Consider the following 22,966-nt stretch of genomic DNA (forward strand, 5'->3'; position numbering starts at 1 on the left):
TTGAAGTATAAAACTACTTTTTGATTAAGAATTCTTATTAATAGAAATTCAAGTCTAGAAACTGTGCAAAAATAAACCTAGCAGCACTTCAAACAGTGAAGGATTCTTCCCAGATTTGGAGCTAGTTTGCATTGCCATTTCTAACACATAGGACTGAACCTTTTATTTTCATATCTTGATGTAAGTCTTTGCCAGCCTGCTTATATTCCCCAAATAGCTTCTGCTTCACTACATTTCCATCTGTACAGAAAGGGCATAGACATAAACACTGATAAACAGTGAATGAAATCTTCCCTACCTCCCAGCTAAGGCAGGATACTGGCAGGTCATATTTTTCTTTTCAGAAAGTATTATGCTAGGGATTGAGTCTTTTGTGATTTAAGAGGGATTTTTACCAGGAAGCTGGCAGCATCAAGCATTTTTTTTTGCTAGATGTTGTGCTGCTCTATGATATATATGTGTGTGTCTTTTGGCTGCTGTAACAACCTTCCTCAAAACTAACAAAGTACCAGTAACCATATCTTCACCATTTAATCTCTGCAGTAGGCTAAAGGAGATTTTTGTCTTGCATTTTAGATATGAGTTTTCCTCTGATTAAGAACAAGATGGAAGATTGTCATATATGTACTTGCATAAAAGAGGGACCAATTGCACCAGCAAGATATCATCTGGCTGTGAGGGCAGAACAGATTTCATGGGGATGTTATTTCTTATGTTAAATAAGCAAGAAACACTTTAAGGTTACAGTTTGTTAGAATGCTGACTTCTTTTTGCTTATACCATTACTATACTGGTAACAACTGGTAGAAATTTATCTGAGCCTGTGGAACAATTAACACAGATATTTCCCAACCCATCTACAGCAGAAATCAAGCTCCTAAATTAGCAGAATTTTAGAGCAGCACAGGTAGAGGGTTTCGTTAGGGAATTATAACTCCAGGTAATAACAATTTTATACAGTTTTAAAAACCAGTAGAAATAGATGGGTCACAGAAAAAAAAAAAAGCACTTTTCATCTGTAGTTTTGTTTTCTATGGGGGGAAATTTTCAATATGAGATCATTTCAATGAGGTACAGGTGTATCACGTATTCAGAACCAAGCTGTTCCAAGTGATAAGAATAATAAGGAAATAAGGATAGTCCATATTGTATGCTAAAATAAATACCATATTGTATTTAGCAAGTGTTAGTGCAGACCACAGGCACTATTTTCATCTATTGATGAAAAAAGGGTACGTGTATGTCCTAGAAAATTACAGTTAGATTGCTTAGAACAGAAAAATGCTTTTCTATAACTAAATTAATATCACCATAACTAAGCTCACTTAATTCTCATTAGTATCAATAGGAAGCTGATGCCTAGAAAGAAGATAATAGAACCTTTACACACTTACAAGAAGCAGATTTGCAGCTGATTAATTAAAAATGATCAATCTTGCTTTTATCCTCTGATCCTACACAGCACACTTGCAAATGCATATACACTCTGTGCTTTGCATTCTCATAAGTCAGCATCTATTCCTGAGTCCTGAATCCTCTTGTAAGACAGTCTAATGCTAGAAAACTAGGAAGAAGGGCAAATGATGTTCTCCTCCATTTAACTGTTTCTGTTTCACTTCCAGGTTGTTCATCAGAGCTGCTCCAGTCTGCAGGTCCTTCCCCACACGTTCTTCAGAGTTGTGTTCAGACCATCCCTCAAAGAGTCCCCACGACGAGCGGTGGAGGCAGCTGCGGGAACATATGCCGGAACGTGCTGGGGATGTCTGCAAGAATGGAAAGAATGGGCAAAACTGCAGTTAATACAGTGTTTGAGAAAATTATTTTCTTAGTTACTGTAATGAAGGCAAAATACACTGGGAAGCAGACTGCAAGATAGAATTGTATCCTTCAGTGATAGACACATGAACTAAAAAAATATCTGGACTTCAACTCCGATTTTGAAAGAAAATGAAATTATAAGTGATTGGAAAGGCTAAGAGTGAGAGTTATGGTAAAGGTTTTAAATTGTCTGAAAGACAGATACCTGAACTGTTGCTGTTGTTTGCCATGACCTTATGATGGAACATGAAGCAAAAGACCATAAGCACTTTAGACATATTATCTTAGAGCTGTCCGTTTTTCAAAAACATGGTGACTATAAATCCCCATACCAAAAATCAATGTGGATCAACCTATCCTTTGGATGTGATTTGTAGTTATTGAGAGTATCCGAACCTCATTTAAACAGAGCTCTGGCATGCACGCATTGCCTCAGTTTGTCTGAACATTATGTCCTTCTGCAGCTGCACAAGAACAGCGTGCACAAGAAGCACATTACAACGTGTCATGTGGTGGTTTAGTGTTGTGGACAACGGCACTTCATTAAGTCCTTCAAGACTTCTATCACATGCCAGTGAATCTTCAGACTGTTGAAGCCAAAAAACTTAGAAGTCCTCAAAGGCTTCAAAGGATAAAGAAAGTAGAAATCTCCCCACTCCCTCCATGAAATTTTGCATGCTTCACTGTTTGGTGAAGTGCCAGACAAAGTAATCCCAAACTAAGAGCATTAAAAGGTTTTTGTGAAGGTTTTTGGCTTCCTAGACTTCCTGCGCATATGTCACGAAGCAGCAGTCTCCCTTGAGAAAAGAGAAATTTCTTCATTTCTTCTTCTAGGATAACTGTCTGTCCTATCTTTGTTCCTCCTGTATGCAGGTCCAAAAGGAGGTGGGGAGACTGAGGAAGAGGAAGGATTTACCCTTCTTACAAATATTTCCTTCAATTCTTAAAGCTGAGAAGCAAGAAAAAAAGCCTTTTCACCTGTTGTTCCTGTAGAAGGTCTCCTGACACTCCCATAGAAAAATGGGAGGTCCCTGAAATGTAAAGAAGAAGGGCAGATAGTAAGGAGTGACAGGAGACAAAGGTGCAGAATGGAAGAACAGGTAAGAGAAAATTCAGAAAGGATCTTCTTATGCATTATGGCATGCATTCTCCTGTTGGTTACCATCTTTCACCATTGTCATTGTTCCACCCCAGTCAGTAATCGAGTACCATGCAGCCAGTTGCTCATCCTCCCTTTCCCCAGCAGGATGGAAGAGACAATTGGGAAGAAAAGGAAAACTTCTGGGCTGAGATTAAGGCAGTTAACTAGGATAGAAAAGAATTATTATAATAACAACAAAATATAGGGATACTAAAATATACAAATCGAACATGCACAGTTTCTCACCACTCGGCGACCCGATGACTGATACAGCCCATCCTGAGTAGTGATCATGGAAATGAAACCAAAAAGCAATCCTGAACAGTGACCAAAGGAGTGAGAGAGACTTGCCCCCTGGCCAACCCCCACTTACATACTGAGCATGGTGTCTATGGTATGGAATACTCTTTGGCCAGTTTGGGTCAACTGTACTGGCTATACCCCTCCCAGCCTCTTGCACATGCACATTAGTGAAACCTGGGAAGTTGAAAAAAGTCCTTAGTCTCTTTAGCAACAACTAATAACATCAGTGTATTTTCAACATTCTTCACATACCAAATCCCATACTAAATCCAAAACACAGTAGCTATCGAGAAGAAAACTAGCTCCATCCCAGCCAAAACCAGTACAACCATTCAGCCATCACTTGCCAATTTATTATTTACTTTACTGATATATTAAGCATGCATGCAAGATCTGCTCATTAGACAAAACTATTCAGTTCATATTATTGTCTTTAAGTGCCATATTTGGATTTTAATTGTTTTTCCTATTCTCTTTCATACAGTACAACATATGTACAATAAGTGTTTATGGAAAGCTATATCCTACATTAGGAAAAATGTAAAAAGATAGGAAGAAATGGACAGAAAGAAGACATAAATTGGAGTGATTTACTCAGCAAACTGGGAAGAAAAATTCCATCCAAAATAGAGATTTAATTGCCAGATAGAAAGCCCCATGGCAAAACCTTATGATAAAATATACCTGATTGATATCATGTTCATGATTTTGTGGAGGAAAAGGGCTGACAGAGTCTGGACATTTCTGGTAGATGAATAAACATACGTAGTTATTGATGCACACAAAGCGAAGGAAAGCTTTTGCAGACTTCTGGAGCAGGGGTCCTCATATTGAAACGACTGATCCATGTTTGTTGGTATCTCACTAGATGCTAATTACATTCAGTTTTTATTTTTTTTATAAAATCTTTTTCCTGTACTATCTTAAAATCTCTCAAAACGCAGGAAATTGTGCTGCAATTATGAGAATATCTAAATATAGTGAAGACAATTTTGCTTCCTAGTTTATAATAACATTTGTTTTTACAAGAATAAGGAAGATGGACCCATATGTAGTACTTTTCTGTCTGTTTTTCTAGATCTTCATTTAATGAGATCTGTTAAAGGAGCTGGAATTAAAAGGGCTATTTTTCTGTTTAAGTGTTTAACTTCCACTTTCAAGAAGAAACTGTGGATTGGCTTGGTGTCCTTTTTGTTTTCTAAATGGCTTTGTAAAAGGAGATCAGTTAAACTGGGTCAATTAGGATTTTGAAGTTAAATACACCTGGAAGTACATTACTTTAGTTTCATTTAATAGCTCGTTAGATTTATATTACTGTATAAAATATCCCCACTGCTTAGTGATATGATGTTGTTTTAGATGCTTGATAGCATTTTGGACCATGTCTAAATTAATCCTAACCCTCCATTTGTAGTTTTGAGAGCCAGTCAAGGTGTTTTTTGTAATTAGACCCTCCAAGGTAGCAGGAAGCTAGAGCTCTGGCTCCTTAGTTAGCAGCTGTGCTCCCAGCTGGGTGTGTTTATTATAAATGAAAAAGACTCCTCAAATTTCCATTCTCGGCATGACCATGCTTGGCTTCAGTTTCCGTTTCTGGACGTCACCGAAGATAAACATTAAAGGCAGTCTGAATGCTGCCTCATAAAGATTTGGTTGACATAATGTACCATAATGATATATTTCTAATCAGGCTATTTAGCGCTATCAAAGGATCTTTTAAAAAATGAATCATGCCTTGTTATTTGAATATAAATGTAACCTAACTCAGAAGACTTTCTGTATAACAAGCCTATGCAGTATAGCAATGGAATATGTAATGAAATATTTGCCTGAAGCATGCAGGTGATAACAAAACAATGGGGCACTGTTGACCCATGGTGAGAGTATTTTACTGCTCATTTGAAGAAAAAATGACTTGTACTTCAATCTCATTATGAAAACTGGAAAATATGTTCTATAGCATTATTTGCAATAGTGCACCACATTTTATTGTCTCACTGACACCCAATTTGGAAGGCTTAAGTGAAATTTAAGGACTACACAGGCCCAGTACTGGTTCTTAACATGGGAGGATTTCATCATTAATAGCTACAGATCGGATATAAACCTCTGCAAGAGCAAGACATGGAAAAATGGCATTTAAAATTAGTTTTCCCTAAAGTCTCTAGAGTATATTTTTGTAGAGCTGGAGGTTTTTGTTTCAGGTGGTATTTTTATGTTTTCAAAAAACGATTCCTTTCTGTTCTCCCTCCTATTTGATTCTCTAACAGGCAATCTTTCCCTCTGCACCTCCTAGCACTTTCACTGCTTTTTTGCATGATTCATTGAGCTTTTTGTCTCACAAATTTCATCCAAGTGTAACAAATCCCCTCAAGCCAGCATCGGTCTAGAAAAGGCTGAGGATGGGAAAGCAAGTTATTTCATATCAGGGTTAAAGTCTTTAGATTATTATTCTGCATTATAATAACTATGAATGTGTCTACTTAGTTTTTTTTTTTTTTTTTTTTAATCAGAGTTCTAGTTGAGATACACTCTAGATTTCTTAGGCAAAATCCTATAAAGGTGTATGACAGTTTTGCAGCTGATTTCTGGAAGGCTAGGATGTCATTCAATTTCTTTAGATTTTATTATCTAAGAGATAAATCTCTGTTCTGCTGTCCTATTCTGCTGCATTCTCCTTTTCTGTATCCATATTGCTATTCTTATAGATCAGTGAAACACAGAGGTACCAAGGTTCTTCCAAGGTGACTTCCAAGCTGTCAAAAGCAATCACTTTCTTCCCAAGAAATATGCCTCACAATGACGAGAGAGTCTCAATCAGCTATTTAGGAAGTATTATTATCTATCAGTATGAAAATGTGCTTGATGCACTGTTCTATTAGGAATACATCTGGTCTACCACAAAATTTATTACCTGTCTCTGATAGTAGGCTCCTCTGACCACTGTCCATTCTGATCTATGTCCAGAGCACGTTACCATGACTGAATGAATAGAGGTAATGCTAAGCATAACCATGAGAAAACTAAACTGGAAAACTTTCAAGAAGACCAAAGGTGTTTTGTCTCTACCTCTTTCCAAATAGAAGTTTGGAAGGTGTTGATCCTTTGATCATGACACAGTGAAAATGTAGTGCTATGTGCTCCTAGGTAGGACACTCTCAACCACAGATATTGTGAATATGAATTTGACACTATCAACAAATTTTCTTTCAATGCAGTAAAAATGCATGGATGGCAGCCAGCCTCTCTACTTCATCTGAAACCAGCCTCTATGATTAGCTATGTAGTAGAAATCTAATTATATGTTACAGTATAATGCCTAGAGGATGAATAAACTGGTTGAGACCATATTCCTTCCAGACATGCAAAGTTTGGCCACACTCATTCCTTGTTTAACATTACTGAAAAAGGTGTGCTTTTTCCCCCAGAGATAAATATATCCCATAGGCCAAATTATCCTCTGATTTACATGCAATGTGGTCTCTTTCTGGGCTAAATTATTAGAATATGCTCCTTTATCACATTGTGCCTTAGCACAATTCTCTTTTTCTACCATGTATCTTAGAAATAAAATGTATTTAACTTTGGAACAACGAAATCACTCTTGTGTGTGCCAGCAAAACTTGTCATCAGCTTGGCAAATAGGAATTAAACCAAGAAAAAGTTTGTAAGCATTCATGTAGATCAGTCTGAAAAATTAATCCACTAAATTATACTGAAAGTTTTCTCTTCTTCTTTCTCCGATTCAGTCACAAAAGGTGTTTGCAGTAACTTGTTGCACAACACTAAAACAGGTGAGAACTAAAATTAGGTTTAGGTTAATTAAGGCAACTGCACAATTTTAAACAGCTTCTGGGCTACTCTGAATTATGCTACCCTTGAAGAACTGCATATCATATCCTTGCAAGAATAGATGGGAGCAGTGAAGAATTGTCTTATAGATCCTTCTGTATTGAGTTGCCACAGTTGTTGCTACAGTACCTTTTGTAACCCAAGTGATGCAAACATCCCACAATAGAACTGAGGACCTTACTTGATAATTTTACATTATAAAAATCTCTGATGTGATATAAGTAGGTCACTTACACCTGTTTTGAGGAAGATAGATCTTATATTCAGCTAAGGTGGTGGTTTCAACTTTTTTTCTTATTAGCATCCCCTGCAAGGGGGTATGACCTACTATGTAGTAAACTTCAATCCTATAGCATTAATTCCACTTACCTTTGTCACCTTTTGGTTAGCTCAAGAGCTGACAGAGCACAGGCTGCCAACCACAGGTCTAAAATGCATTTGCAACATATACAAAGAATAAATAAATGAAGTATTAAAAAAAGGATCAGTTTGAAGATTTGAATGTTTCATGGGGTTTAGGAATATGATCCTTCAATTCCCAGTTTCCAGCAGATGGAAAAATGAGCGACACCGGTAATGTTTCATGATCTATAACATGAAGTGCACTTCGTAAAACTGAAACCAATGTTAAGATAAAGTTTATTAGTGAAATCCAAAATTGGCCATGTTCTTAATTCTATGTTAATACTTTATTAGTACTTTATGTATAGGTATTTATATTACATATATTACCTACCTGAAGTATTAAGTTCCTTTGGTATGTTCAATAATTGTATTGAAATCTCTTTGTATTCCCTAATACCTCAGTCCATTGGATTTTAATTACTGGTTCCTGAAACATGTTGGTTTGATGTTGAATAGGACATACCTCTACTTCACCTCTATTTTTCCTCCTAGTCTCAAGTTTATGCTTGACATCCTGCATACTTCTCCGTATTTGTGGGTTTTGTCTTTCTCAGCAGTATTTGTGCTAAAAGTATTTTGAAACTTATTATGTAGAAAATAGCAGCTATGTTTTATCTCCACATATATACTATCAGCTTCATTTCTTCCACTTAAATCTCTCGAATCTATGACTAGGTTAAGAAAATCTCCCATTAGTTCTACAGCTCTCTTGACCTTTCCACATGCCTTTTCATTTACTCAGTCATTTCACACTTGAGCTGCTGTTTCTGGAGAAGGCGGAAACTGATCATATTCTTGTAACTAGTTTATGCTCTGAGACTGATAAAAATTCAACTCTGAATGACACTGCAGCCTTAGGAATGACCAGGTTGCCACTGTTCTTCACTCAAGGAACAGCAAATTGATGCCTCTGCAAACACTTGTCATGGGAAAGCATGCAGAAGGGAACACTAACTTCCCTCTGCCTTTCCTCATATCATGGAGTGGACCAGCTGGAAGGAAAACCCAAACATCTCCTCTCCATACTGAATTTTCTGGCTGATTTAAACTGATATTAGAACATTTTAAACCCTTCTCCAGGTTCTCTGCTCCAAAGTAGAAGGGGATGAAGTAATCTCATTCCTAAGGGCTCATAAGGAAGGCGCAGACTTCCCATTTCACAGACTTCCTGTTTCACATTTGTCCTGGCTTCATCTAATCTGTATCTTTTAGTGTTAATAGCTCTGTTACTGTAATCTTAGAGCCAGATTTAAGTTAGGCCCATCATATCCTACTTTTCTTCATATGACTAGCTCTCTCATTCTCCTACCTATTTTGTTAGACTTCTTTCCGTTTTTATATAGGCACTGTAATAGCCTTTTATTATTGAGCTTACATTACTGTATATTAATGTCTATAAAATCCCGATTAATCTCTTATATAGCACATTTCCACCACAAAAAAAAAAAATACATTTCCCTGTTAGCATTTACTCTATCTCTTTGTTTTCATCTTCTCTATGTACATATTTGTTGGAGAGGCCACATTCAGGAAAGAGCTGGGTTTACTTGAATAGGTTCAGCGACTAAGATACTGCCTTATTGATCATAAGATGTTCTTCTAACAGTAGAATCCAAAAATCCCCTGAGTTACTGGTGCACTCAGATAATTTCTAGAAGTCTTTCCTCCTCCATTCAACATATTAAATGAGACAGGGTCAGGAGGAATCAAAGGAGCAATTCACTGTAAAGAGGGCAGTTGAGTGACTTTTAATCTCTTAGATATAAATATAATCTAATAATCTATTTTGATATTAAAACCTTGGAGCAGTGAATTAGTTATTTATAGGTCATTAACAGTATTTTACATCATGTACTTTAATATATAGAAGAGATACATATTTTTACATATATGACTGTTAATATATTTATTCCTTACAAAAAAAAAGAAAAGTCTGTCAATCACAACATAGAATAATCAACATGACAGCAAGGGAAAAAACATGGTCGAGCATTTCAACTGAAATATGCCTTTTACAGTGTTATTGCCCCCTTATACGTGTGTATTCATGTATCTGGTTTTGTCTGTTTTCCCTAAGAGCTGTGAAAATCCTGACTTTTTTTTTTTATTGTCTTCTCAGATGTGGGAGGCAGCCATTTCTAAATCTTTTTGGGCAGTCCACCACTACAAATTCTACTTTATTATTTTTCCTTTATGGCTTTGGTTGTTTTGATAGTGACAACAATTTGGTTGGCTGCAAAATCAAATGCACATTGTTATTAGTACTCAATACTGATTTTTGCATTCACATGTGTTAATTTACTGTGGTATTCTTTGGAGCCTTGTAACTTTCATAATCTTTCTTGTAAAGCTATCATTAATTCATCATTATAATACCTTCTGCAGCTTTCTTTTGTGAATGCAGCCTCCTGTATGACAAAAAAAATTCTGTCTTTACATTCTGATTTGGTTCTTCAGTGGAACATCAGGAAGAAAATATCACGTATACAAAGGAAAAAGAAAAAATATATGGAAGTTACAAACAAATATTCATATTTCACTATGCTATTTTGTCTCTTGCAGAATGCAATGGGTGGACAGTAAGCTCTAAAGCATTATGAATTATTATTTTATGCTCTATGTAAATATTGTTTCATACTAATGAAACATTGGTATAAGTAACACAGAAGCAAAGGCAGTATAATCTCTGATTCTGCATTGCATGTGAATACTTTTACATTGATCAGTGCCCCCATCATAGCCAATGGGGCTCTTCAAAGATTGCAAAAGTGTTTATGTGTCCAGTGCCAAAATGGCATTGAAGCACTTACCTCCTGTTTAGGCACTTCACTCATACTAATTTCAGTGAATTAGGAGAGGTTCTTTTATATCCTGTTATAGATCTGACCTTAAGTGTTTTGCAGAATCAGAGCCATGCTCGACATTTCCTCTTCCTTTTTCACTTAACCAACAGAAAGGTTGACTTACAATACAGCAAGTTAGGATATTACCAGAAACATTAATTTCTTGGTTTTGTGTGTTTAAAGACTCAAGCATAACCTTATACTGAAAAAAAAATATTGTGTATTATATTTTCTTTGATATTTTCTCCCTTAATGAAGAAGGAGAAGATCATTATGATCATCTATTCCAATATTAGATAACCTACAGCAAACAGGAAAAATCTATACTGAGTTTAGTGAGGCCATAATTTGTCCTACTACAGGGAGTTCCTGAAATAAACACCGCTGCATTAATTTCTATGTGCTAGACTGTAGCTGTATACCCTCTCAGACATTAAGTGCCCACTTATCAGAACTCCTGAATACCACAAACACGAGCTGAAGCCAAGGGGAGCTGTGATTATGTAGATGCTATCAAAATACAGGAAAATAAAAGTCTTTCTTGAGAAAACAGTTCCAGTTAGACTGTAGGTGCTCCAGTACTGCTACATGGATGTGCTAGCAGTACCTGATGTTGCTGGATTTAAGTCAACTTAGGTTCATAAAGAAGTGATGGCAAGAGAGTAAGAGACTCTCTGTTCTGATGACAGCAAAAAGGAGCATAGTAGCATAAAATCTGTTGCTATAGCAAGTGACTATATTATATGCTTAACATTCAGGAACCAAGTGTTAATGAAATAGAACCTAACATCGCTATAATGAAACAATACAGTACCAGATATATATGTTTGCTCCATCAGGCTGCTGATTTTAGCAGGTGCTGGGAAATTGCTGCTTGAGAATAAGAAAGAAATGAGCAGCTGAGTGGAACATCAGTATGCAGTACTTCAATGGAGATCACTTCACATTGATCAGCATTTAAAAGATGTTTTTTTTAAAAGATAAACGAATGAAGAAGGAAAAAAATGGTACATTCAAATGCTAAATACAGCCTACACTGAGAAAAGTGAGAAAAATGTCATTGTCATACTCAGGATACACTTGCATAACTGTTCAGGCTATTAGGCCTAATTAACAGCAAGCTACCAGATTCTTGCTATGGGGGTGTTTATATGCAGAATGTGCTAAATGTAGAGTTTGGTACACTGCAGTTAGAATTTACTTAGATTTAGGTTAGTGTAAATTCACATAGAAGACACATTTTGCTCTGAAAAAGAAACTACGAGCCTGAGTACTTTGGGAATGCTAATTTTGACTGCTAATCGTAATGATGAAAAAGATATCGTGCATTTTTCATGGAACAAATCAAATAACGTGAAATATCAACTTATTCTCATGTATATTTGGATACAATAATATAATTGAAATATTTTAATGAAGCTAGACTGGCTTATAATTCCTGGAGTTGTTCTTTCTTTTGTTTTTGCTTTGGTATTGTAGTATAGCATATGTGGGGAATACTCCAAACAGCTATAGTATGAAAGAACAGGCTTTATTTTAACTTTCATAAATGACTCTGCATCCAAGGAACTCGTCAGATAAAGCTAATGGAGCTGTTGCTGTGAATAATTCAAACAAATCTCTTCAGCCACAGTATGACAGAGCTGACTTCACAGGGGTAACCTCCGTAAATACTGTCAGAAAATGGATACATTAGTTATTAGTGAATGAAACTTCCAGCCCTTGGGAAGAAAAATTGCTAAATTCTTTCTTGATTAACCTGACTGACAAAACTTCTCGCCAAACCTTTTTTTTTCCTGAGAATGCATCATCTTGAAACCTTAATAACTGCTTGCTGTGTTTCAAATGCAACTTAGAGCAATGAATTACTATGGACTGTAAAGAAGAAAGTTCCCACAGTCTCACAATCAAGCGTGCAGACTAATCCCTTCTGATTTCAGTCCCAGCAACTAAATAATCTGCAATACTAATCTAAATGTATGCAATGTTTTTTAGGTCCTGGATGTACAAATTCCCATAGCCCTACCTTTACACGTGTGAGTGCTTCTGTTTGACAACTAATTACATAAATTAAAAAAAATCTAAATTCTGGTAGGACAGACTTCCAATCATTTTGGGATAATGAAATGGTATAAATACCTTTAAGGTTGAAAAATGATGAATTTTGAGACTAGAAGGAAGATGTGGTATGGAGAAGAGCAAATAAGGAACAAAGGTAATGCATCTATTGAAATGACCACCGTTAGGCGGATGGAAAATTGACAAGCCTAGAGTCTTTAGAAAAGCCATTTCTTTGGAATGATGCTTTGTTGCCAACAGAGAATAAGATGTAAAGAAACAAGTAAGAACTAGGACTTCTTAACAGGAAAATATTAATACCTGGGACAATGACAGAAATTACAGACAAAAGGAGGGGAGAATCATGAAAGTGGCCAAGACTTTTAGGGCTGACTAAGCCAGAGTACAGCAATATTAGAAATATGATTCTGCTGGCAGTTTGTCACACTCTTGTCTACAATTTTAATGTCATGCTTTGGGCTGATGACTTTTTGAAAGACAACATAATCATCTTAAATGCTTATTAGGTGATTTCTGTAATTATCACAGACCCGCTTATAGTAATCACCTGGAACTTTTACTGCATGATGAACTACTCTTCCTGCTTGATCCTGCAATTCAAGACAAAAGAACAATTCCCTTTGACTTCACTGGGGGACTGCCAGAAGAATCTTCTCCTTGCTACAAAAGTTCACCTAATTTATTCACTTACTGCGATTACAGAATTTTCATCATTATCTCTCTAAGAACCTCCAATTAAGCACCCAGTTTCAGTGTTTGCTCTTCTGCATATTATCCTCTATTTTGTTGTTCATTTTCAGTAGAGAAATAAGATGTATTTCACAATTTAATTTGAAAAGTGGTTATGTATCCTTCATTTCCTGTTATTTAATGACATTAAAAACAAGAATGTGATGGCAGAAATCACCTTGGATTGTATTAGTGAACACTTTTTTTTTTTTTAAAGTAATGCTGAAGTATGTCTTTAAAATAAGTCTCTTATGAAGGAAACTCTCACTTCCACCTCTCTCCTTCTCAGAAACTCTAAATATTTTATTTAACAGTTTTTACCGAGTACTATTTCACAAGAGATTACTGAAATATTTTTAAAATGTAAAGAAGTTAGCTTTTGCCAGGTATATGAGTTCAAAACCTGACTGAGCAATCAGCCAAGTAAATGTATTAATTCCTGATATCCTCATTTCCGTTTCAGAAATGGACAGCCTGAGCAGCAGTAAATGCGTACTTTTATCTACATGAATTTTTCATAAGGATGACCTAGTTGATCTACATGATGTGGTCTGGATGATCTTCCTGACCTTCCTTTCTGCCATTTCGCCCTCTCTCAGCATGATCTTCTCAGATAAATCTAGATTTTTTATGTAGTCTGGTCAGACCAGCACACTGAATGACTTCAGGGCAGGAAGGCCTACAGTGAAAAGGTTTTTTTTTGCTGAGGGACATGTCCTGCCTGTACCCCTCCAAGCTGCTTTCCAAGGGGGTGGTGGTGTTGCCTGCTGCTTGCACCACTGTGCCTACCAAAGGCAATCTCCAAAAGAAATTCTCCCTTACATGAAATCTTCAGCCCTATCTCAAAACTCTCCCACAGACAAGGAAACAGATCCCAGCAGATTTTCACCTGCATATTTTTTTCTCTGCTTTAAGCATCAGAAACCCTCACATATCTGAGGCTTAAGGATATTTATTTACATACTTGCAGATTTACCTGTTTCCATTGTACTGGCTTTAGACTCTGCTCACATGCTGCTGCAGGAGGCTGTTGCACTACACATAATGTAAACATGTGAGAAGATGCTTCTTACCCCACAGAGCACAGATATGTTCTCTCTGCCTGTTCTTGTGAAAAATTACTTTTGAGGTTGTGTGAGGGATTTCAGTGATAGTCCGTGTAGGGCCACTGTGGGAAATTACAAGCTGCACACAGCTGTGAGAACGCGACCTTGGAGAGGGGGGCTAGGAGGGTTGTTATCTCGGAGAGGGGAGCTAGGAGGGTTGTTATTGAGAAAGATGTTGCTGGTACCTGGGAACCGCTGTTAGCCAGCAGAGCACGTACTTGGCAGGCCTTGCTGCATGTGCTGGCCACCCGTGCATCAACACCTGGTCAGTACTCTTCCACTGAATCTGCTGAGGGTATAAACAGAGGCAGCTCAGCGCAGAGGGAGAGAGAAAGGACCCAGAGCACACCCTGCGAACAACAGGGGATGCCCTGAAGTTGCTGCGCCTACCTCCCTTCTCTGCTCTGACCCTGCTGATCATCATCCTCCTGCTCAGTGGTGTCTCTGGCTTAGTCGGGTTGGTAAGACTCTCGCAAAGGGAAAACAACACACTGGTAACTGCTTATCCTAGGAGCTGTAACTGCTTATGCAAGGCTATAATAGAGCAATAAATACTGTTGTGCTTTTAAATATCATATGCTGGGTGAACTTTGTGCATAGGAATCCTACGAACTGGCTACAGAGGTTTATATGAGCTTTTTTCATCAACTCAAACAAAGACATTGTTGGGCCTAGCATATACTTATTCACAGAGGAAACCATGAGCTGACCAAAGAATAGGCAGTGTACAGGAGCTTAACACAGGAGTGACTGCAAGCATTTGGTATAAGGATTTTTCAAGTGCTTCAGGCAATGGCTGTTGAGCCTAAAAAGAATGAAGCACTAATTCTCCCTTCTTTCCCTGATAATCTTGAGAAGAAATTTCTTCTTTCCCTGAGTAATACATTAACATTTATTTTATGCATTACTTCTGTGCAACCTGCCAAACTCGGGCAATCCTATATGGTAAATGATCTCACTCTAACATTTGTCAAGCTACATATCCTTAGATTACGTGTCCTTACAAATGCAAGTCACAAGAGAGAAGGTTTAAGATACAGTTCTGCATTATCCATGGGCTTCTGGAGAGGAGAAAGAAATGCAATTGTCCCCTTGCTGATGGCACTGCTCTGGGCATGGCAGTAGCGCAGTGCTGCTCATCGGTGCAATGTTGCAGTGTCACAGCCACGAAGTGCTCTGGCACAAGTTGTCTTAGACATGGGCAAACTATTATTCCATATTACACAGAAGAGAGTGGATGTGAAATTTGTCCTCTTAGAAATCAGAAAAAATATTCCAGCTGAATCCTCAGGAGAAACAATATCCCCTGCAGGCAAGAACAAGACAATGGATACTGTCTCTTCTCATGCCTTAAGGATTTGAGCCTGAACAAACATATGACAAAATAGTCAATAAACAACTACGCCCTGCTTTCTTGGTGCCCAACAGTTTGAATGATTTTTGTGACCTTTAAGAGCATTTCAAACGAAATAACCAAGGAAAAAGAGAGCATTTTACTTAGCTTCTTACGGTCATCCCCATTTTCAGAACTATTAATCCGTTTCAGTAAGTGGTCAAGAAGAGGCACTGCAGAAATCTTTCCTGCACATTTGTTCTCTGTTATGAGCCCTTTCAGCCTCACGTAATTCTTACATTTGAAGAACAACCTATCTGGTTTTCTAGGAATCTTTGCTCAATCTTGCCAACACTCCCCACCCATTGAGTGGGTGGTGGATGTGCCTCCCCCAGCATTAGCCTTGTAAGAGCTAGGAGTTCTCTCTAAACACAGGTTTAGGGTTTGTCTATAGCAAATGGAGGGAGGAAGGCAGCAACATAGACTGATTTATCCCACCTTGAAAGAGGTGTCTGAGATAGGTGGGATGAAGTGCTGTAGAGATGTCTATATAACTGCTTTAAAAGTGGGAAGTCTACACAAGCAGTTTAAAGAACGTGACTAAGCTTTGGATGACTGGTCATCTTGGTCACCGCACAGTAGCAAGGAGGAAAGAGGCTGCAACTGTACCTGCCTGTAAACTGGTGACTTTTACCCCCAGCCCTGAAGCGACCCTCATTTGAATGAAGAACAATTTGGGCTCCTGCCTCTATGTGGCACAATCAGGGGCTGAAACTTTAACATTTAAAGGATTATAAAACACAAAGCTAAGTGTTTCCATGTGTGAACCACCCAGCACCAGAGAGTCACACTCTGATCCAGCACTAGAAGTCAGAGAAATGCAGTCAAGTTTAGGCCTCGGTTTTTACTGGCAAGAGCAATCACACGTCTCTCATCCAATACACGGGCACAAGTCTGTGCTCTAAAGCATTCCAGCAGCACAGCCTGAAAGTACACGCATCAGAAATCTGGATGCAGGTGAGTAGTGGCTCTGGCAAAAAACAAATAAATAAAAATTAAAAAAAATCTACTGCTTAGATGGAGTACAAATTTAGTTGCTTGACAGCCAAGAATCCAGACGCTAACCTGTTCCAAATCAAAATCTGTGTCAGGCATCTGGATCCTAATGGCAGCTGACTTTCTTTTCTGCTCTGAATCACCCCAATTCTCTTGTCAAGCTAGAGAGCCCATTAAGCTTCTCTGAAAATCAAGATCCCAGCGTGCTGTGCCCCAGCCAACCAGCAGGACATCAGATACAGCATCAGTGTCCCACTGGGGCCTGTTAGGTTTGTACCACCAGCACAGCTGAAGACTTGCTTTCTTTTGTGCCCTCAACTAAATCCCCCCCTTCCCTCATAGTGAAGGCATGCTGATACAGGGGAGAGGGTGAAACATGCTGTCACATGCATCCTGCTGGATGCTACTTTTGGAAGGGCGACCATCATTCTGGCACTCTGCGAGCGCTGACCCGAGTGACAGTGTGAGGGAGGCAGAGGGATTTGGGGGAGGCTGGGAGGATTTTAAGGAGCAAAAAAAAAAAAAAAAAAAAATTAAGAAAAAAAAAGACTCCGAAGCGAACCAAAAAAGGCGCCCAGCCGAGGCGAGGGGAGGAGCCGGGGTGGGGGCTTGGCTCTTCCCTGGGCCGAGTCTGGCAGCGCGGCAGCGCTTTGCCAAGTGGCAGCCGGCTCAGGCGGGCGCTCGGCCCGGAGGCCAGCGCGGCTGCGGGCCCCGCGCCCGCCGCCGACACCCGCCGGCACCGCCGGGCGGAGCGCGCGGCCCGGCGAGGCGGGGCAGGGGCCAGGGCCACGGTCGGGTCGGGCCAGCCCGCAGCCCAGCCCAGCCCAGCCCAGCCCAGCCCAGCCCAGCCCGTCCCGCCCCTCCACCCCACCCCACCCCACCGGGGCAGGTGAGGGCCGGCGCCGTGCCGCCCACCTGCGTGCGGGAGGGCGGCGGGACTCAGCGGCTCTGTCCAGGCGCTTCCGGGCGCGCCGGGCGAAGGAGGAGGAGGAAGAGGAGGAGAAGGAGGGGTGGGGTGGGTGGAGGGGAGGGAGGCCGGCTTTTTTAGGAGGGAGACCCTCCTTCGCGGCCGCCCGCTCGCAGCCATGGCTTTGAAGGAGGCGGGCGGCAGCATCCTGCCCATCAGCGAGATGGTGTCGGGGCCGTCGGGCTCGCCGTTCCCCGAGGTGGTGGAGCTGAACGTGGGGGGCCAGGTGTACGTGACGAGGCACTCCACGCTGCTCAGCGTCCCGGACAGCACGCTGGCCACCATGTTCTCCCCGTGCCGGGGCGGCCCGGCGGCGGCCCGTCAGCTGCCCAGGGACAGCCGGGCGCGCTTCTTCATCGACCGCGACGGCTTCCTCTTCAGGTACGTGCTGGATTACCTGCGGGACAAGCAGCTGGCCCTGCCCGAGCACTTCCCCGAGAAAGAGCGGCTCCTGCGGGAGGCCGAGTACTTCCAGCTGGGCGACCTGGTGAAACTGCTGTCGCCCAAGGTCACCAAGCAGAGCTCGCTCAACGACGAGGGCTGCCAGAGCGACCTGGAGGACAGCAACTCGCAGGGCAGCAGCGACCGGCTGCAGCGGGCGGCGCTGGACAAGCGCTCGGGTTTTCTCACCGTGGGCTACCGCGGCTCCTACACCACGGTGCGGGACAACCAGGCGGACGCCAAGTTCCGCCGCGTCGCCCGCATCATGGTGTGTGGCAGGATCGCCCTGGCCAAGGAGGTCTTCGGCGAGACGCTCAATGAAAGCCGCGACCCCGACCGCCCCCCCGAGAAGTACACCTCCCGCTTCTACCTCAAATTCACCTATCTGGAGCAAGCCTTCGACCGGCTCTCCGAGGCGGGCTTTCACATGGTGGCTTGCAACTCCACCGGCACCGCCGCCTTCATCAACCAGTACAGGGACGACAAGATCTGGAGCAGCTACACCGAGTACATCTTCTTCAGTAAGTGCTGTCGTCCCGTCCCGTCCCCCCCCCCCCCCCCAATCGTCCCCAGGGGGTGCATGGCGGCGTGCGGTTAAAAGTACATCGGCACCCCCCGCGTTCCGACCCTTGGTGTCCCAAAGCAACATGTAGCTCGAGAGAAATGGGGGCTGCCCCCATCCCTCACGCCCCCACTCCTTCGGTGCTGTCACCGCCACGGTTCAAATTTTATTTTGTGCATTGAGGGAGGCGGGACAGGGCTGCCTCATGTCCCCGTCCGGAGCGCGGCCAGGGAGCAGCTCCCCCTCCACCCCCAAACTCCTTGGGGGTCTCCCAGGGGGGCATCGCACCGGTGCCGGATCGGGGAGCTGCTGGATGTCCCAGCCCCGCTGGCCGGGTGCGGGGTGCCGGCGACGCCCGGGTGCGAGGGTTGCGGAGCTCCCTCCCTTGCCAGGCCGGACGGAGATGGCAACGGCGGAGCCCGGAGCAAGGCAGGGTTTTTAAATATTTTATCACTGCGTTGCCTTCTGAAGGGAGCGCACTGCGCCTGGGCACGGTCTCCGTGAGGGAAGGGGCAGCCAGGGTACAGCCAACTTCCCGAGGAGCGAGAGTCTGCCTCCAAGGTGGGGAAAAAAAAAAAAAGGAAAAAAGAAAATAACCTGCTCTGTAGCCTGTACACAGCTCCTAAACAACTCCCCTAGTTGGCTGTGGATAGCCTTAAAGGTTTCAGGTCACTCGCAAATAGGAAAATCAAGCGATGACGAATGAGTTTCAATTTGGCAAAGTATGTAGTGCTATGTAGGGCACTGGCTGGGCAGTGCTTTCGGGGTAATGAAACCGCAGCTGGATGGAGAACACCAGCCCCTGGCAGAGATGTCTCTTTGAGAGGCAGAGGCAGCCTTAAACGTGACAGATGTGTTTGAGAGTCGAGTAAGCCTGTGGAAGAGAGGGGTGCTCTCTGTTCACTTCTTTCTTCTCCTGCCTCTGTGCAGTCTGATGCTCCCCGGGCGCAGGAGGGATGCTTGGGCAGAGCATCTGCCTGCCTCTGTGCTGAGATGGGAGATGCAGCCTCTGACTAACTTCACCAGCAGGGCAGCTAAACAGAAGCGACCTGTTCTGCGAGCAGAACTGGACCTAGGCATGATGCTTAATAGAGGAGGGAAATGTGAATGGTTTTCTACTTGGACGAGAAATTCATTAAATAGTTTACATTGCTGTATACTATGGAGGTGGTGACCACTCTTTGCTAGGCAAACTTCAGTACTTCAAATCAATCTTCAAAACTGTATTAAAACAGTTTTTGAAGATTCATGGCACAAGCTATTGCTGGTCTTGTTTCATTAGGATATGTAAAAACTGGGTTGTAGAGGAGCTAAACATTCTTCTGGGTGGACTTTTGTCAAGTATTTTACATGATTATTAAATCTCCTTTCAGAGAAAACCGGATGCACTGATTTTCAGAATAGTAGCAATTCCTTATTGTTGTTATAAAGACTATGAAATATCCTGTTTTGCTTAGAAACAGTTTTTTTAGGCACATAATTATTTCAGTGCGTTTGTGGTGCTCATAATGTCTTGGGTTATTTTTTTGTGTGTTTGTTATGATGAGGTTGTATAGAACAGTGCTCTAATTCAGATCAGTGTTCCAAATTAATCCCTGGTGTAATACCACTGATTTACGTGGAATCATGCCAGGGATGAACTGAACGTTGTACATCATGATTTTTGTTCTGAATTTTAGTCTTCCAGCTTACCATGTTGTGAAAAGTAGAACAGTTTGTTAATTACTTAAAATGATACAGTTAACTGAAAATTTATGAGTTTGCCTAATGATTTTGAATGTGTTTGTTTTGGTTTTTTTTTTTAACTTCTGAGTGCAAAAAATGGCTGAGATAAAAATAGACTGAAAAGATGGGGAGCATATTTTCATTTTGGTTGCTTGTTATGCATTTAGCAACCTTTTTGTTTAACAATTTTATACATTTTTTGTATGATTAGATAGATTTTTCCTGAAATACATCAACAAGGAGTCAAAACTTAAAAAAAAATCACCAAAACAGGAAGAGAAACAAGCAAAACACAATGCCCGAAGTAATACTCTAGGGGTGTTTTTTGGGGGGGTTGTGTGGGTGTTTTGTTTTGGTTTTTTTGTTTGTTTGTTTTTGTTTGGCTTTTCTTTTTTTAACTGAGTAAATGTCCAATTGATGGAGACCGCTGATAAAACAATACTTCGTTATTATTAAACGCCCTGGATGGATTGGGTGCTTGCTGTTGCTTTGCTGGACTGCTGCACAAGAATATGTTGAATGGAGAGGAAACCTTGGAAGCCTTCGTGCTCTGCACCAGGGGTGAGAAGAGTGGTCAGGGTTAGTGGCTGCAGTCTCTCCAAGAGTGTTTACTGTCCTTCCTCACTTACAAGCAGAGCTTAATACACCAAGAGGAGCCATTCTTCAATTTATTCCTTGCCACATGTCCTTATGAATCCCTGAAAGGAGGCAGTTTAGATTGGGAGGTTGCTCTTTTCAAGAGCTCTCTTAGACAATGTCCAACCCTGGTCTGTGCCTTACAGACAAAAACATAAAGGCAAAAAACTTTGGGAAGCCTATTCTGGTTTTGGCCAATATCTGAGACTTAATTTGGTGCTAGCGAAGAAGAAAGTTTTATGTTCCACTGGAAAAAGCCCTAGCTGCATTTGCACTTGTTCATAGCATGAGCATCTGCAACCAGCAATGGTATTAGTTGTTGGTCTGTAATTCCATAGCAGCCACACAAACTTCTCTTTCATAATTTCTCCCGAGGACCTGTGGACAAATCCATTTTCTAGTAGTGGTAGGTGACAGTGCAATTGGAAAAATATATAAGGATATATACATTCTGCCCATTTCCTTAGGTCACGAGTAGCTGAATAAGTTTCTCAGTGAGAACTGCTAAGGAGTGTTTGAAGGCCAAAAGTGGCCTTTAAATCTATGGTGTACGGAACAGATTTGAGGTCTGTTTCTAGTATCTCTCAAACTTTGGTAGGTATTTTGAGTTGAAATGACCACCTATCACTTTTTTTAAAAAATTGAAATTTTGTTTTCTTAACCATTGCTGCAGATTAATTTAATCTTGGATACTACACATATATTTACTTAATTTATGGTTTTTGTAATATCTAGGGATGGATTAATTGTTGCAGACTAATTCTGATTGAAGAACCAGAGGTAACTTCAAACTTCTTACCAGGAAATAATGCTTCAGCCTTTGGCAACATGTCCTGACAAGTGCAGAGACAGACTTCCCTTCTTAGTATGCATAATTCCTATTAAAAACATGAGATTCTTTGCCCATGGTGGTGTGCAAGCTATCGTGTATGGAATGAGAGCTTCATTTGTCTACACAATTACAACGTGGCCAGAATTTAACTTACACCTTGCATTGGTGGCTTAGTTCTGAAATGTGCTCACAGAGCAGTTCCATGTGTCTATTACAAATCCGATCTCTTAATGGTCAATAAAAGGGGTAACTATTTATGTGGTACTGAAAAGGCTCTACCACTGTGTACCACAAACTTTGGCCTTTTTTCTCCTGATAGCTTGGCCCTGTGCCTGAAGGCTAACAGGGATCCCTAAGCTATTGAAGCTCTTATGTGAGAGTGACTTAGGTCAGTTAATGTCACATTAACTGCATATGCAGTTTGGGAAAGAGACTCAAACTCATTTGCTGCTTAGTTTCAAGCTGCCATAGAGGATCACTGATTAATTGCCTGTTGGTGTGCAATAGGCTTTCACAGAAGTTGCTTCTAGTTGGAGACAGGATACTAGAAGTAGGGAGTGTGCTTCATGTGGCTGCAGGCAACACAACAGACCTTCTGTTAGCTGACTTTTTTGTGAGGAAAAGGTGCAATTTACATTTTTAAGCTTTTGTCGTCTCTCTTTTTTTTTTGGTGACTCAGTTTATCCATTGTGTAATGCAGGATAGCCTGTGCATGCTATTCCTGTTTTTTTTTTTCTTCTGTAGAATCTAATTGGTCTTAATGGATTTTACATTTAACATCTGCTACGCAATCTGACTTATGGGTGTTGAGAGCACCATGCTCAGCTGGAAGCTTTCTGTGCTGAACTGACATGTTTAAGAAGAATACAGTCATACTTAATGAAAAATACTTTAACGTGTATTGTGTTTCAACACTCCTTTTTCATATGTGACACTTTCTGTTTTCTTGTTTTCTGGTTTTTGTTTGTAACAGGTGACATTTGCATGAATTTATGGTGCTTATTTTCCCCTTGAAGTCATAGCACTATGAGATTACATTGGTTCATGTGGTAATCGTCATAAACAAGTGATAATAATTTCATAATTGGTGGGGAATAAGCGGTTGGAAGCAATGAACTTTTAGGAAACAATATGGTATTTT

The 22,966-nt window shown here is 40.8% G+C and overlaps 1 protein-coding gene across 1 annotated transcript in view; it reads left to right on the forward strand.

Annotated features, from left to right (window-relative positions):
- The first annotated feature begins 17,719 nt into the window (after nt 1-17,719).
- The window catches only part of KCTD8 (potassium channel tetramerization domain containing 8), a 101,205-nt gene continuing 95,958 nt past the window's right edge, over nt 17,720-22,966 (forward strand). The window contains exon 1 of the mRNA XM_086746874.1: nt 17,720-18,591. Coding sequence (XP_086603000.1) covers nt 17,748-18,591 — 844 coding nt within the window. The 5' untranslated portion in view covers nt 17,720-17,747. The remainder of the gene's footprint in view (nt 18,592-22,966) is intronic.

Source organism: Chlamydotis macqueenii, chromosome 4, assembly GCF_036417535.1.
Source record: "Chlamydotis macqueenii isolate bChlMac1 chromosome 4, bChlMac1.mat, whole genome shotgun sequence".
In the NCBI taxonomy this organism is placed as follows: Eukaryota; Metazoa; Chordata; class Aves; order Otidiformes; family Otididae; genus Chlamydotis; species Chlamydotis macqueenii.